This window comes from Abrus precatorius, unplaced genomic scaffold (assembly GCF_003935025.1).
Source record: "Abrus precatorius isolate BTA unplaced genomic scaffold, Abrus_2018 Scaffold10, whole genome shotgun sequence".
In the NCBI taxonomy this organism is placed as follows: domain Eukaryota; kingdom Viridiplantae; phylum Streptophyta; class Magnoliopsida; order Fabales; family Fabaceae; genus Abrus; species Abrus precatorius.
Genome location: NW_020874292.1, coordinates 26,693,440 through 26,710,452, shown reverse-complemented (window position 1 = coordinate 26,710,452; position 17,013 = coordinate 26,693,440). Strand labels below are relative to the sequence as shown.

At 33.6% G+C, this 17,013-nt stretch overlaps 3 protein-coding genes across 4 annotated transcripts; 1 reads left to right on the top strand and 2 right to left on the bottom strand.

Annotated features, from left to right (window-relative positions):
- Nucleotides 1-1,001: 1,001 nt before the first annotated feature.
- Nucleotides 1,002-11,547, bottom strand: LOC113865600 (SAC3 family protein B). 2 transcript variants are annotated; one of them, XM_027500287.1, is made up of 14 exons: nucleotides 11,229-11,547; nucleotides 10,363-10,596; nucleotides 9,286-9,519; nucleotides 7,726-7,950; nucleotides 7,371-7,624; nucleotides 6,860-6,960; nucleotides 6,566-6,781; nucleotides 5,525-5,752; nucleotides 5,354-5,445; nucleotides 5,181-5,274; nucleotides 4,632-4,724; nucleotides 3,714-4,480; nucleotides 3,489-3,603; nucleotides 1,002-3,141 (listed from the first exon to the last, which is right to left on the bottom strand). In XM_027500287.1, the coding sequence occupies exons 1-14, from the start codon at nucleotides 11,357-11,359 to the stop codon at nucleotides 1,429-1,431; spliced, it is 4,497 nt and encodes a 1,498-aa protein (XP_027356088.1). In that variant the 5' UTR covers nucleotides 11,360-11,547; the 3' UTR covers nucleotides 1,002-1,428. The 2 variants fall into 2 exon arrangements, with proteins under 2 accessions (XP_027356088.1, XP_027356089.1); XM_027500288.1 differs by lacking the exon at nucleotides 9,286-9,519.
- A 1,289-nt stretch (nucleotides 11,548-12,836) lies between these two features.
- LOC113847945 (peptide methionine sulfoxide reductase B5-like) lies at nucleotides 12,837-13,821 on the top strand. Its single transcript, XM_027477282.1, has 3 exons — nucleotides 12,837-12,987; nucleotides 13,300-13,456; nucleotides 13,548-13,821. The coding sequence occupies exons 1-3, from the start codon at nucleotides 12,893-12,895 to the stop codon at nucleotides 13,710-13,712; spliced, it is 417 nt and encodes a 138-aa protein (XP_027333083.1). The 5' UTR covers nucleotides 12,837-12,892; the 3' UTR covers nucleotides 13,713-13,821.
- Nucleotides 13,822-15,655: 1,834 nt separating this feature from the next.
- Nucleotides 15,656-17,013, bottom strand: LOC113847955 (cytochrome c oxidase assembly factor 4 homolog, mitochondrial). The gene is made up of 3 exons (XM_027477293.1): nucleotides 16,377-17,013; nucleotides 16,221-16,266; nucleotides 15,656-15,919 (listed from the first exon to the last, which is right to left on the bottom strand). The coding sequence occupies exons 1-3, from the start codon at nucleotides 16,518-16,520 to the stop codon at nucleotides 15,864-15,866; spliced, it is 246 nt and encodes an 81-aa protein (XP_027333094.1). The 5' UTR covers nucleotides 16,521-17,013; the 3' UTR covers nucleotides 15,656-15,863.

Sequence of the window (17,013 nt, the reverse complement as noted above, 5' to 3'; positions counted from 1 at the left end):
AAATGTTATCTAATTTGCATTTGTAAAATGTTTGATGATAATGATAACAATAATAATTATGCAAACCAGTAAAATCAACAAGAAAATTAAACAACTCAAGCAAGGAAAACAGAGAATGGGGTTGGTATTATTTTATATATATATAATAGTAGAATGAGTACTACTCCCACATAACTAATAGCTAAGCTCCGGCGTAGAGCCAGTGTTCTTCATCCATAACTTAATTTCTTAGTTCTGAAAAGATATCCCCTCTCACATAACTAATTGCAAGAATGGATAAGATTTTTTTTTTTACGAAATAGGTAAAAGCAAACATTTAGTTATTTTTAAGTTGATTTGACAAATTGAGTACATGTTAGATTTAGATTATTTAAAATAATAGTAATTACTACAATACTTTAAGATTTAAGAGATCAATATATATTTTCTCTAAATCATAGATTGTGATTCTTTTAATATCTTAAAAATTAAAAAATATTTATATTTTTTTTAAAAAATTACTATATTTATTATCTATTAATATAAAATTAACGATTATAATTATTTCACGTGTAAATGTATAAAATACTCTTTCATTCTACATAGCATGTGAAATTTATCTAAAATAATAACTTTGTTGAGTGAATTTAAAAGTAATTTTTATTAATTTTTAAGTTTAAGCATATAAATTTAGTATTTTTAATTACAAAAAATATAATATTTATTACACATTTTTAAATCTTAATATGATAAATATATTTTTTTCAATAAAAACCTGTCACTTTTAGTAACTTTATTAGTTGAGGTTAACATTTTCTTTTAAAAAAATAACAAGGTAAGTCCAAATAATGTGTCCTCACCCTGCTCTGCGTCGATAGAAAAATATGGGAGAGTTTTTAACAATAAATGTTGGTTTTATCAAAGAAAGACGACAATGCTGGCAACAATAAGAAAGAAGCCTGAGATACTTTGGTGCTAAACTATCATTTTTCCTCTGTCTGCTTCATTTTTCTGTACGTATAAAAAAATTATTGTAAATTTATTTTCCATGAAAATGTAAAATAACATTAGTGGAAATCTGAAACGTTACAAATAAACTTTTTGGCCAAATACTGCTTATGTTGTCAAATTGGTATGCAGTCGTCAGTTTCCTCATTCTCTTAATCAGACTCCACATTCATTTGAATATTTCAAATATATTACCAATTATAATACAGGAAGGCATGTTTCTTCCAAGTCCAACAGTGTTACAGGAGTTGCTCTGACCGACCATTCACCCGTCCCCAATATTTGTGAGCTGAGAGACAAGGAAACGAAATAACAAAGGAATAGATGTTATAATATACTTATCGTACAAAATTTCCTATTAATTAGCATTTGATTGACATACTTTTTTCACTTTTTCTTTTCTTGATGATACATACAAAACAGAAAGAAGTCACACGCCCATTAGAAATATACAAAGAGCTTCTTGTCTATACCATCCTGCAGTAAGTTGCACTGCTCCAACAACTTGCTTAACTTGTCAGCTTCTTTGATTGGTATCCCATTCGTTAATGCTCCCCTATTTGAATTATACAAACCATATGTGCTAGCTGTACTTATGTTAGGAAATTTATCAAGTGGAAGATTGCTTTCAGAATCCCTTGGGTTAGCAGTCTCATGAAACACATCATTTGAATCCCTCTGTGCAAAACGTTGGAGTGCTTCTGGCCTTGGGCGACCATTAACGGGAAGAGGGGAGTTGCAGCTAACTCTGATTATTTCATCTAAAGATGCGTCTGGATAATAACATGAAGATAGCCATGTTTCATAGCCCACATTTGGAGAAGCAACATGATGACATTCTGAGACATAAGCCATTGAGATTTCCCTAGTTGATAAACTCATTAAACGCCAGTTGAAAATTCGGTGAAAAATCATACCCCAATGTGGAACTACACGATAGCTTGAGCCACACAGCTCAAGTCTAGCACAGGTTTGCATTGTGACACGTGCTTCTTTTGTTGCCAAAGAAATTCCCATCATCTTACTAGTATGAGTCAAGTACTGCATCAAGCAATTCTCAAGCTGTATTCTCTGGTTCTCTATCTCATGTCCAACAGTAGAACCTCTGGCCAGCCAGGATAAATCATCAGGAAAAGTAGGGAGCTTACAGTTTTGCAAAGCACAAATAATTGGTTCAGTTTTCACATTTGAGCTCCATCCCAAAGTTGGCAAGTATTGTTTTGCTACTCTATCTTCATCACAAGACTTGTCAAGTAAACCAATCTCTGGACACGGCCAACCAGCAGGATTTGAATTGGCAGCAGCAATAATTTCTTTCACTGAGCAACCTAAGGCTTCATTGAACAATGTGATATAGTCATTAGGACCCAACTTAGAGTTACTGACAAGGTCTTGCACCCCCGAGAAGGAATTAAGATGGGTGTGAACAAGATCTCTGATTTTCACACAGCCAAGGTTGGGTTGCGAGAGTGATTCATCTGCCAGCCATTGTAGCCCCTCCCTTAATCGTGTATCACTGAAAAACCCACCCAAGTGTTCCATCTGCCTATTCTCACTGAGGAAAACAAGCAGAAAGCTGCTAACCCGTGATTTATCAATGTCTTGAAGGCCCAGCTCATTAATTATAACAGAAGAAAACCTTTCATCATATGAACCACATAAGATCAGGAGAGGCAAGCAGGCCGCAGAGGGAATAGAGATTAGAAGATGATGAAGATTAGCTCTCTGAAGTTGCCATGAGATGCTCGCAGACACAAGAAACAAAATTGCACCTGCCCCAGATACCACCTCATCTAGACTACCAAATGCTGTATCCCTAACTACAGAGAGGCAGCAGGTAGGATCAATGCCAGGTTGACTATAAATCCATTTCCTCCATATTACCATGCCAGGAGATGAAATAACCACATCATCATCATTAGAAGGCATGATCTTTGAGGTCAACCACAAGCCTGATGCCCCCATTTCATATCCACTGTTCATCTGAGAACATAAAATGATTTTCCAGCACAGGCATTTAGCAACTGGGTTTCTTCTGCCAAGTGTACCAGCAACTACATCAGAAATATTAAGTCTTGACCACGATTCTTCCTGCTTTTCACATCTCTCCCTCATAACTATATCGATGTCAAACTTATTGACATTACCAGGTTGCTACACAAAAATGGACCACCAAAGTCAATAATAAATAATTCACAAAACAACTTCCTAATGCAACAAATGAAATTACTAGATTCACACAGTGGAAACATTTAATCATGAAAAATAGGTTTTGCTAATTCAGTAACTATCTTCAGGGTTAATGGGAAGTCATTAGCTAGAATGTTCCATAAGAATTTAAAAAGGCAAATCAACATCTTTATTCAGTGGCAAAAACCCTCATTTATATTTAAAAGATGCACCATTAGAAGCAGTCATCTTTATTTTACTCCCATCCTCATCACCTTTACCCTAGCAACAGCAATTTACTAAAAAACTTACAAAAACCCTATCAAACTTACATCTATATAATGTCGAATTGGGGGACCCATTGGCATTGAATCTAGTGCAGCATTTGATGCTAATTGCCTCTCTTCCCGTAACATCCTTAATTTTGACACTCGTCTCTTCCATAACCTGACAGGAAGACATGGAAAATGATTTAAAAATAGTATTAAATAGTGTACATACACAAAAAATTCATATGTAAAATTCTAAAATTCTGTAACAAAACTAAGAATAAGAACCTGAAGAACAACTTCAGCTTCGCCTCAGCTATTTCTTCATCTTGAATATTTTCTCCAACTTCATTAATTTCATCTTCACGTTCATGGTGAATAAGCAGAGATTCATCCTTGGCTACACACTGAACCACAGGAGGTGGCACAGAAAAACTATTACCAAATGAACTTTCTAATGGAGCTGCATTTGGTCCAATCTCTAATGGCCTTCCATCGACATTAGACTGCAAGTTTCTCTTTGGAGAGCTACTAGAAATCAAACTGGAATCGGTACTCTTAAAATTGTCAATTCTAGTAAATTGTGGCTCAGGTATAACATTAGGGAAAGGAAAGGTTGGCAGTGATGGACGTGAAGGGGACATATCATGATCTTTTCCATTGTCCTGAACAGTGTGCATTTCCTCAAATGCCTTTCCTGATTTACTATCCTTGGGGGAGAAAAAAGTTTCAGAGTCTGGAATTTCCTCATCAACCTTCTGAACAGAATTATCATTTTCAACAGCTGAAACTATTTGTGGTTCTTGCTTGTATGCATTGATTGCATTCCTCATCTGAATCTCTTTCATAGTCTCAACATGTAGTGATTCAGCTTCAATTGTGGGTGAAACATCCTCAATTATCCTTTCGGACCTTTTCTTATGCACAAGTTTCGAACACTTGGTGGGATAATCAACATCAGCATTGACAAATGGGCCTTCCTTCACCATATATGGTTCTTCAAATGTTTTTAGCAAGAACCCATGATACTCCAAGAGACCTTCTATGCCCTCATCCTAATTAAAAGGACAAAGGTCAATGTAAGACAAAGTTGGAAATTCAGCAACACAATCCCCTGTCCTGTGCCCTCAACATTCACACCCCCACTCACACAAGAAAAAAGAAAAAATGAGACAGTAAACATCCACAGCTATCCACGAAATATACCTCCATAGCAAGCCAGTCAGCAACATGAGCAATGGGGAGACCTTGATTATTCTGTAGACCCGAATGTAGAGAAGCAAGTGCCTGGGTACGCAACTGGTAAAAGTAACAGAAGACATAAAAGGTTAGGGTTTCCAGTCAGATGTAGCTTAGTCACATAATCTACCAAAATCATAACTAAAGTGAATTCCACAAATTCTTTCCACTGATGTAAAGCAGACTCAAATGGATCACATTAAATCAAACTAATTTTACTTATCCTTCTGAAAGTTATGCACCATGAGGCATGTTTATACAAAACTGAGCAAGAAACATCTTGTCTTTAAGCATGGAAGTATTCTCATATATCAAGTAATTGATTGGGAACTGCACATATCTCATGTTCATTTAGGAGAAGAAACTACATTAGTTGGTCTCCCATAAACTTAAACAATTTCATACATTGCCTGCCAGAATCGAGTAAATGCATAACCAGTCTATACATGGCAGCCCTAAGCTTTATAAGGACAAAGCCAAAGATAGTATAAAATCGAAGACAGGAATATCCCATACCTTTGCAAAGTGAGCATGCATTAGACATGCTTGAAGGTAAGTTGATTTCCTTGCAAGCCGAAAAAAGGCAATAAAATTACCAGTTCGGCAAGCTCTGCAAAGCAAGCAAACAGGAATGGTCAGACCACAGACATGATAACAAAAAGATAACTAACTTCTACAGGAATTACAACCTTGCTACACTGCGAGCAAATAGAACTTCTGGAGTCTGCCTTATCTCTGGAGTCATCCTAGCAATATCAAGGGAGAGCTCTGCAGGTTCAACCTAGCATAACTAGCTTAGTTCCTTGATATGTTATAGCAAATGAAACCATAAAAATTGAAGTGCAGCAAAGGCTACTTACTTTATAACCAGGGTGCTTATCCAATTTAAGAAGAGCATAGTAGCCCCGAAACTCTTTTTCAGTGGAAACATTCATTCCTTTCTTTCTGTGATCATCATACATCTGGAACAGTTCAACTGAAGTTTTGTTCATCTGTTCAATGTTGAGATGAGCATCAAAGCCCTCAGAAAATCCTTCCCCTTTAGTGTATTCACATAATTCATGCATTGCAATGATATGTAATTTTATCTGACCACAGAAATCAACAGCTTCATTAGTCTTCATAATCATCAGATACTACTTTGCAACAAGCATATGCAGGTTCTAAACTTTCAAAAAATTATTCTACCAGTAAATAAATATGAAATTGATAAACACCAAATGTACATATTTGGTATTGACAGTCTGAGTCTATATAGCTTTGAAAGAAATAGGAGGGGAAGAAAACCTTGATATTACCACTTAAGAGTAATAATCTGGTTTTTATATGTTATTACAAGAAAAGCATGAATGCTAATTTTGGCATATGATCTTGATTCTACAACTACTATATTATATAGGGATTAGCCAAACAAACTGGAATGAGCAAGAAAAAGCATGTTACAGTGACCAATAACTATTTATGGCAGTAATGTCAGAACACCAGACATGACTAGAAAGGAAATTTTTCAAAAGAAAAAGATCGAGATGCCCAAATTTCAAAAATATGTAAGGGTTGGCAGCTACGCACAACAAATCAAGAGTAATTCAGAGTTCAGACAGCTTAAAGTAAATTAAGAGACAATTGACCATCACTCCAATCCATGCAAAGTCCTTACGGGATAAATTCAGGTTGCTAAAATTTGATAGTACACAAAGAATAAGTAACATGTTTCCATATTTTTGGTTGCTAATGGGAGTTACATATTTGCATAGGGAAACAGTAAATCTGTAAATGAGTGCCCAAGGATTTTGAGCCTATGCTCTTTACCATCCACACTCATTCATAAAAGCAATGACAAGAACCATTGGTTATCAACATGTACAAAAATAAACACTGATGATATGGTCACAAGGAAGCACCATTTTTTCCAGCATGGTAATAGACCCTTGATTGAAAATGTGTTGCATTCTCAGGTCCATCCGAATTGCTCTCATCCTGTCCCACAAGAAGTTGTATACCCCAAGAAACCTCTCATCATAAGGCTGATCTAGCAAAGTTAGCAGATAATCAATTGTCTTCTGCAGGATAGGCATGGGCCGGATCAAACTGGCTTCCCTCTCTGCTGTCCTAGTATACTGTCATGAATCGTATTAATAATACTTGAAAAAGTAATAAGATGTTTGGTAGGAAAAACAATAGTAATTAACACTCACCTTCTTAACTGCAAGAAGTCTGCTGGTTACATTTCTATCCCCATCCAAGCGTTCATATTGGTCAAGATCTCCTTTTCTTTCACGCTCTCCCCTTTCCGACTCTGAAACACAAATTAAATCAAAAAGAAAATGAAACCACATGCTTATGCTCCCAATAAAGTAGACAGATCCCAGCATCAAAAAATAAATAAATAAAAATAAAAGGAAAATGCCAGAATTTTCGATGGAATGAGATAACATGCTCATTAACACTTGGATGGATGAGTGGTCCTGCCACTTTATCCCATCCAACAACCACCCAGAATCTAGGTGAAATCTGTCGAAATTTGGGCTAAACTTTTCAGGTTGTGGAACTTTTTTTTACTCAAACATCAAAATGACATTAGCATAGGAGTTCTCTCAAACTACATTTTCCACATTAAAAATAGATAAGGAATTCCAAACCTTTCTTGAGAAGGAAATGTAACAATTCTCACAGGTTCACTCTTAAATTTAAAATAGAGAAATATACCAGGACACATATCTGGACATAAGCCAATAATTACATTGGATGTGTCCAAGCCTTCATTGTCAGTAACAGCATGGCCATTGGTAATGTTGCTAGATGAATCCATTAAATGTACCCCCACATATTTTTGCTCCAACACAGACTGTTCATGTCTATTTGCAGAAGCCTTTTGGTCTGCAACATCACCATTATTTTGTTCACATTTGCTTAGGTCTACCTTGAAGCGAGCTAAACGCTTTGCCTTGGCTAACATTTCACTGAACAACACAATAAGAATAGATATTTTATCAAAAAATTACTTTAAGATAAAGTAACATGCATAATGAACAAAAAATGGTGCCATTGCACCTAATGTTACCGTTCAGAGTTGTCTTCTGATGAAATAGAGTTTCCTTCAAGGGTTTCATTGGCTGCAAATGATGGAGGAGGTGACCTTGCTCTTTTAGGAGCAGTGGAGCTGAAAGACTTGCTTACAGTGACTTCAGGAACATTAGATGGAAAAGGGTTTTGGAGAAATTGAGAATGAGGGACAGTCCTTGGAACGTTTGATGCACTTCCCAATCTAGGAGGAGACAAAGAAGGCCTGGAAGAAGAACCATAAAACAGGCTTAATGAATCCATATCCAGTTTCATTCTATAAATTATATATAATTGCTATAGTAGAACATATACTCACACCTGCAAGCTTAATTCATATATTTCATAACACCAACACTAGGATCAACAAACATTGATAGTTTATAATAGCTTCCTCCTTGTCTACATATATCATTGCAAACGTAAACCATCCTTTTCATACACTGTACAAACGAATAGTAAATTTCCCTTATACCACTGAAATGTTAGAACAAACTTCGCTCATTTTACTCTGTTTACGAGGTTACTTAACCACAATGTTCCTATCTACAACAAGAGTTCTCTCTCCCTCATTTGCTATTTTTATTCATTGGGATAGGTGGAAAGTGAAGAAATGAAGAGGGTGTAAAGTGATTCCACCATTAGCAATATAGATTTACGAGGGGACAGGAGGGAAGGGAAATAGAGGATGCATGTTCCTCCAGTATATGTAAAGTAGCCATTCTTTCATGTTATTATGTTTATAAATAATGATGATTTTATTGTTTTTCCTTTCCCTTAGCTTTACATATTATATTTGGACAATATTACAATTTCAAATTTATAACTTTTAATTCCATGTTTTTCCACATCACCTAGTGAACCAAGGCTTGGTGGTTGTTTTTGTTGTATGCTTTTCCACATCAATACTCTAAATAATTTCCAAACTATAGATATAATAATAAAATTAAAAAAAAGTTCCAATCTGTCTCTTCACACTCCACTCTGTTCCATTACAAACCATTCCATTCCATCATAACCAAAGCATTTAAACATAAGCTTAGGGATAACCATATGACACATGTCACTTTGATGAAGTATTTCAAATTAAGAGTTTATTGAAAACAGATACACAGCTATTTTGAAGATGTTGATCACATTTGTATAGATTTCTAAACAGCTTTTAATCAGTAAACCCTTTCTATTCTCTCGTCTAGCATAAAGCACTCTTTTTTCTAAAAAACTACTGATTCTAAAACCTATACACACAGAAAGAAATCCAAAATTTAACCAAATACTTACACCTATTAGAGCATTTTACAATTACTTCTAGTTGCAGATCATTTTATTGTTCATATCATTGCAATTGGATGTCCATATTTAGTTAGTTGTTTCCTAGAAAACTACAAGTAGGTCAGTCTTCTTTAAGATTTAATTCAGCTAGGTAGAATGAAAATTAAAATATTGCTGACATAACTCCATAAACTTAGATACATCAAATTTTGACAGACAAACTTCGCCAAAGAAAAAAGAAAATAGCAATTACATCAGGGACAGGTGGGAAAAAAATCCATTCCATTACCTTCTAAAGTCTTTATGAGCAACATTAAGAATCTGCTGTCTGTTGGCAGATGGTGAAGGCGGGGACCTAGTTCTCTTTGAGCCTTGACTGTTAAGTTCTTCAGTAAAACTAAGCTGAGGATTCTGAGAACCAACATATGGAGAGACTGAGGACTGGAGTTGATGGGCTGAAAAGTTGGCATTATTGACTGGAGCACTTGCCCGGCTATCCAAAGTGCTGGGAAATAAAGCTGGCCTGTATAACAAAAATCACTTGATCTAAGGCAAGTGCGATGTAGAATTTTAAGATAGCAGGCGATAACAAAGTTCTACCCATTAGTATGGATTGGCTACATGGATCAATTGAACCATAGGGATATAGGAAGTGAAATATAAATACAAAATTAATCAGTGCAAGCAAATCTGTAAGATGAAGACAACACATCTCAACAACAATTAGGAGGTGATTGTGATTTTAGAAGAAGTGACCATGGTCATCAATGAGTAAATTTGGTGGCTACAGAAATCAGCAGAAAAGAACAAAGTAAAGCCTCAAATAGATAAGTGGAACAAAAGAGATAAAACCAAAAGGCATGACAATTCATAGTAAATATGAAGAACTTATGGCTCAAAGAATGCGAACAGAAGAATGTCAATTAACTTGGCTTTCCTAGGTCAGAATGTTACAATGAATCTATCATCCACTGAGAAAAATTATAGATAAAAGAATGTAAAAAGATAATCATATGTTTTTCCCAATGTAATGAAACACCAAAAAGGGTTAGACAATCCATTCCAGTTGCTCATTTCAGTTATCCATGTTGACATATAATATAACCTTGAACTCAACAACCTGAGACCTATAAGGAATCTTTTGTGGAAAAAAGTTGTTTCATGATAAATTCAAAACAAGGCAACCAATAAAATTATTTAAAAGCCACGTAATGATATAAAAGAAGTTAAGTCTATAAAACTGGATTGACATATTTCTGCTTTATACATATGATATTCCAATCCAAACAAGAAAAATTTGATGCTGATGCATAATAAATTTAAAGAAAGATGCAAGTACTACAGTTTATGGATAGTATTATCTTACTTATTTCTTAGAACTATTTGATCAGAATTCTCCAAAGCATCAACATCAGCATATGATATAGGAGATCTAGTTCTCTCTGGGTTCGGAAATCTAGAAACTCTGGCTGTAACACCAGTCATGGAATCGTGTGGAGCAATATATGTTGTGGCTGAAGTGGGCCTTTCGGGAGTATGTGCATCCAAATCTTTATAAAACAGTTTTTGTCCGCCGCTCCAAGTAGAAGATTCAGTGATTCTGAAAGAAAATATGAACTTTCAAAATGCGTCATGGAAGGAATTTCTTAAGTAAACTATGACCATGAAAAGAATCTCTTCTCTAAACAAAGGACAAACACAAGTTATTCTCAAAAAATAAAATGGCAGTCAAAAGATGCACCTTATTTTGCCATAACAGAGGGGAAAACTTTCCTTTCAGTGAGGAGCAAAAAAGGAAAAATATACAATGGGTGTCACCAAAAGGGTACATAAAAATGTCGCGATTTTATCCAAATCCTAGCATGTCAATATTACTCATTTTCTCCCTAACAATATTGTCAATGTTAAACACACTAACAGAAGTAAATACATGGAAATTTACATGCACAAAACCGCACCACATACGAAATGCAACAACAGCCAACCAATCCTTATCCCACTACGTAGATTCAATTAAAATTACATTAATCCACTTCATATGTTTATTCAAATCCTAATGTTAATTATCATCACCCGTATGTCCACTGATCCACTTCAACAAATTTAAATTACACTGACATATTAATCGTAAGTGTTACAGTTGCAAAATAGAAAATCGTTTGAATTCCAAAGGCACTTTGCGATGACATCACATCACAGAATAGAAAAGATTGATTAAAAAAAAAAACGTACCTAGGTCTGGGTTGTGGCGAAGGAACGGGTAGGGTTGGGAGGTAAGAAGAGGGAGGGTTCAGACCGAAAGCGGGTTGGGATTTGGGAGGTGCGATGGGTCCCGAACCCTTCCCAAATCCCTTATACGACATTCTTGTTCTTCTTATTCTTCTTCTATTGCATTAATTCCAAATGAAATGAAAGATTGGGGTAGCGCTGAAGCACTCTTACACTGTTGATCCTTTGTGGAATTGGTTTCAGCCAAAAACCAAACCAAACCGAACCGACCCGAACCGAACCATTCTTCACAGTATAGAGAGGCTCGCTTGTGAGTGCTTCTGCTACTGCTTCCTTGCAAATCAATTCAAAACAAAATAAATCTATAAACCTTTTTTCTTCACTGCTACTTTTCTTCTTCCAGCACTCATTCAGTTTTTAAATTTTTACTCCAATTTTAATTTTAAAACCTTTTTGTAGGCGATGCATATATTTTCGTAACTAGATTATAGATTAAGGTAAAACAACTTTCTGTGGTGTTATGAGTCCATATTCGATTGGATAATTTTATTTTATACTTTTTAATACAAATTTTATGTTGTTCGAGTTAAAATAATTAATATAATACATTTAACTGTTATTTTAATTTAACTTTTAAATGTTATTATTTTTTTATCGTATCTTTATCAACCAAAAGGCCCTTAACGTAATTCAAAAGTATTCATCACATATTGAATAGGAGCAATTTTAAAGAAAAATACTATTGGCTCTGATTAACTTCTTCACTAACTTAATTCTAATTTTCATTCATTTAATTTAGCATTTCTACAATTTTGAGTTCTTTAATTTATTTTTCGAATTTATTGTACTTTTAAAAAATATTATAATAATGTGCTATACAATTAACTCGCCGTCCAATTATTATCGTCGATGTTATATAGATCGCATTTAATTACATGATTAATCTAATTGAAAGGAATTAAATATCTTAATTATATAATTATTTTATTAAATTTAAATTATGTGTAATTTTAGTCTTTAATTTCTTTCAACTAATTAGTATTTTTTATTTTTCAAATCATGCAAACACTTACATTTTTTTTCAAATTTGACAAGCATTTATCATTTTCCTTATTCTTCTATTGAATTCATTTTTCTAAATCACGTGTATCATTAACAAAAGACACCATTAAATTCATCTAAAACTCTGCTTAGTCATAAAATTAGTTAAAATATATTAAATAACTAAAAACTAAGTTATTACGTTATTTTATACAAGTATAAATTATTTAAAATGTTAAAAAATACAAAAATATTATTTGCTATCTTACAATAAGTTAAATGTAATTTTATAAATAAAATTAATATGTTTATCCTTTAAAATTTAGTGTAAAGTTTATTTTGATTCTTAAATATTTAAATGAATTATCAATTGTGATAAATTTACCAAAATTATTCAAATATTAATTATTAAACATAGACAAAAAATGTTAATTAATTATTAATAGTGCCACGTGGCTCCATTTCTCATGAAGCCCACTGTCACTGTCGAGACCCAATTTTCCGTCCAAGTTCATTTTCCGAGTAAACGTTGGTATTGTTTCTTTGTTTGCAATGGGGGACTATATAATAAGGGGCTTTGGGAGGTGTTAGGGTGTGGGTGGAGCATCAGCGGAAAGCGTTAGTCAATGGCAGCACCAACGCCGATTCAGAAAACAGAGGAGGAATGGAAGGTCATTCTCTCTCCGGAGCAGTTTCGGATCCTTCGCCAGAAAGGAACTGAGTATATTCCCAATCTTTTCTTCATATGATTCTACTGTATTATTTTGTCAATTGGAATTCGAACCTTAAATTTTCTCCTTTTTTTTTTCCTCAAGAAGATGGTGGGATTTGAGCTTCTGGGGGCTGAATGGAAGTGCAAAAATTTATTTTTTATTATTCCTTGAATAAGATGTTTGGGTTGCACAGTGTGCATATTTGCATTCATAAACACTTGTGTTGGATGCTCTATTGCTCTTAATAGCCTCCTTTAAGCCATGAAATTGGTTTACATGAGTTGAATTGTAACTGTTCTTAACACTGGGAACATGTGTAGATTGAAGGGTACGGGCGAATATAACAAGTTCTTTGAAGAAGGAGTTTACAGTTGCACTGGTTGTGGAACTCCTCTTTACAAGTCTTCTACCAAATTTGATTCTGGTTGTGGTTGGCCTGCTTTCTATGAGGGTTTTCCGGGTGCTATCAACCGATCAGTGAGTGTTTTAATGAAAAGAATTAATCTTCAATGTTTGTTTTTGGTTGAAAAATAATTTGCGTTGAAATTATGGAACTTGTGATTTTCAGCCGGACCCAGATGGGAGGAGGACTGAGATAACTTGTGCAGCCTGTGGTGGACACTTGGGTCATGTTTTCAAAGGAGAGGGATTCAAAACCCCCACTGATGAGCGCCATTGTGTCAATAGTGTTTCTGTCAAATTTGTTCCTGGAAATGCTACTACTTCAACATGAAACCTTATTTCAATGGAGGTGTCTAGTGAATTATTATTGTCGTGTTTCTATTATGGTTTTAAGACAGCTGCGGATTAAGTTTGAATGACTGAACATATATTGTACTAAAACCAATAACCATTTTCTTGCATGGCCTTTCTGTTTGAGTGTAGTGATTTGATAGGTCTGCATGGCGTTACGGTAGGTAGTGAACCCAGAGGTATTCATAGGCGCCCTACAACAAAGCACAATTCAAATTTTTTTGTAGGCTAAATAGAATTTTTTAAATGGTATTGATTATATCCACAAAAACATATAGTATCGAAGCCTAACCTATAATTGGATTTGGAGTAGTGTCCGTGCATTGCTAAGTTGCGTTTATGTCATAATTTGGATTTAGGTCATGTTGCATTCAAACATAAATTGATTATGTTTCAATTTCAAATTAACAAGGGTTTTGCTAATTTGTATCTTTAAAAGCAATAGTCACGAAGTATTTAATATTAGTTATTTTTTATTTTTCAACACAATTGGCTAACAAATATGCTGAATGCATTGGTTAAAAATATTTTTAAAAGGTGTATTAAACGAAAATTAAAGTATTCATTTAATTCAACCCATTTTTAATTTTGAAAGGACATTTGTCAGTAAAATATAATTTATTAACAAGTATTAAATAATTTGTTATGCCATAAATATTTTACTTTTTCTTTAATTATTTTTACACTCCTTCCATTTCTTTTTATTTATCTGTTCAGGAGAACAAAGCACAATTAATGAATGGAACTAATATATTTATTTATATATAAATTATCCTTAACTTCCAATAACTTCTACTATTATCTTTTTCTCATTTATATTAAGCGTGTACAGGGTTCAAAAATGGGCAAAAACAAGGACATAATTAAAAAGCTAGAAATTCTTAGTGTTGAACTTGTAAAAGGACATATAATAAAAACAAATTTTTCTTTTAAAAGTCGATAGATAAAAGAAAAGAAGTACTTGTTTTCTTGACCATTATAAAGTAAAAAAAAAAGTAATGACATCTCTCTCTCTCTCTCTAATTATAACTCAGTACAATTTTTTGGTAAAATAACTTGGTGTATTTGGTAACAATTAAATTATAAATATTTTAAAAAAAGATAAAAATAATAATTATTTCTTCAAAATAAACTAAATTAAATCAATCATGTACTTAGTATTACAAATCTTCTAGAGAATCTTTGTGGATGATTGAAACACGTACTTAGTTATAAAAAATTATATTTCTTCTAGAGAATCTTAGTCGATGATTGAACCATTGCCACCAAGGGCTTTTCACACCATGCATCAGAGGCGCATCTATGCCCGTTAAGAAGTATAATCCTTACCCAATATATATTGCTGTATTACTACTTCAGATCTTTGTATAAGAATTTTTTGTTTTTCGTCAAATCCTTGAAAATATGATCATAATAAGGCTATTTTATCAAATCCTTCAAAATCACCCCAATGCTAGAAAGTCGAAGGATAGTTTCACTTGTACCATTACTTCATCACCCATGATCATATTCGAAATAAGCATAATAAACTATGGCCAATTTTGGATAAATTTACAAAGAAATCATTACAGGATAACAAAATCAATATTAAAAATAATAAAATTTATCTCATAAATTAAAAATAACTTATATCTTCAAATTTTAAAAAAGTAAAATGAGAAAACTTTAAAAAAATAGAGAAGCATGAGTTGTTTTTTATTTATAAAAGAAATTTTATTCATTTTTATATTAATTTTTTTATTTTATAAAAACCTCAATAAAAATTTATCCAAACTTAACCTAGATCAACATTATAGTGTCAAAATGCAAAGTGGTTTCATTCATGTAACACGCAGTCATCAAACAGCAAGAAATACGTAATGCAAATGATTCTAAGAAGTAAAACACTCAAGGCAGGTGATTATTCTATCTGTATAACTCAACTACAAACTGATCTTTGGTATTTCCAATCGGAAGCATTGTTTATCTAAAGATCAGTGTACATAAACGTTCCACTTGCCAAGTTCAATGTCAATCACTTTCAATCGAATTATGATGCAAAAATATTATTTGGGTATGTGAAAGTGTGAGTACATCAATGTTCTACCACAAAACTAGGAAGCATAACCTAAACTCCATCACTGTATACTTCTTACTTGCCTTTATTTTTCTTTCTCCTTTCAAAGCATTCCCTCAAAGCTTCTACTTCTGTAAAAAGTTCAAATTGGTCTTTTATTTCTTTTGGTGCAAAACTGCTACGCCTATGGTTAATTCAAAGACAATCATGGCATGTGATGTAAATTTTCTCCAGAAAATAAATTTAGAATTCAATAAAAGAAAAAATCGTCCAAATAATATTCAAAGTTTATTTATATTCCAAACAAAAGAAGAACAAATATATGAATTCCAGCAATGCATTCTTACAAATTCAACTCAAATTTTAGAAATCAAACACACAACACGCACACACAAAGGAACAGAGAGAGAGAGAGAGAGTGAAAATGGATACCTGGCTGGCATTCTTTCCAATTCCTGTTTGATCGAACAACGCAATCCTGGAGATTAAGGGAAATAACTTCATCTATTAATCGACGAGTTCGATTATTCCAAAAATTGAGGGATTTAGGGTTTAAGAAGGAAAAGTAACAAAGGCAACGAGGTAGACCTGCATCGAGAGATATAGAGAAGAGCATTCACCGAGCTGCTTCACGCTATCGTCATCCTCCTCGGCATCATTCTGGTGAACGGGTTTTGGCGGCGGCCGAGCCAACAGCATGGCTTCGCTGCGTTTCGCCGGTGGGTGGCCCATTGTTCTGTTACTGCTCCACAAAAATGCTCAACACTGGGGTCCATTCCATCCATGTCACTTCTTTAAATACACCATCAACGAAATAATAATCTAAAAAGACGTCGTTTCACTTAAAAATCACTAAAGACAACACGTCACTTGTTTGTAGATCACCCATCAATTACATGCTCCCTTTTGTTTTCAATAAATATAGTCGCTTAAAAAACTAAAAACTTTGATTCTTAAAAAAAATAATTATTTATTTTCATTATTAAAATTCTAAAAAATAAAATATTTTAATGATTTTTTTACATGATATGATGAATTCAGTATTTTTTTTTCCCGCGAGCTCGCGCCTTTATCCTTCATTGCTATAGGAAATAAATTTCGTTTGGGGTACAAGATTTTCGACAATGCAATGCAAAGTAAGTTATCGTACTAAATTTGTGAAATGTTTGATATTATAAAATTTTAATTATAATTGTAGATTTTATACAATGTTATTTGTTTTATT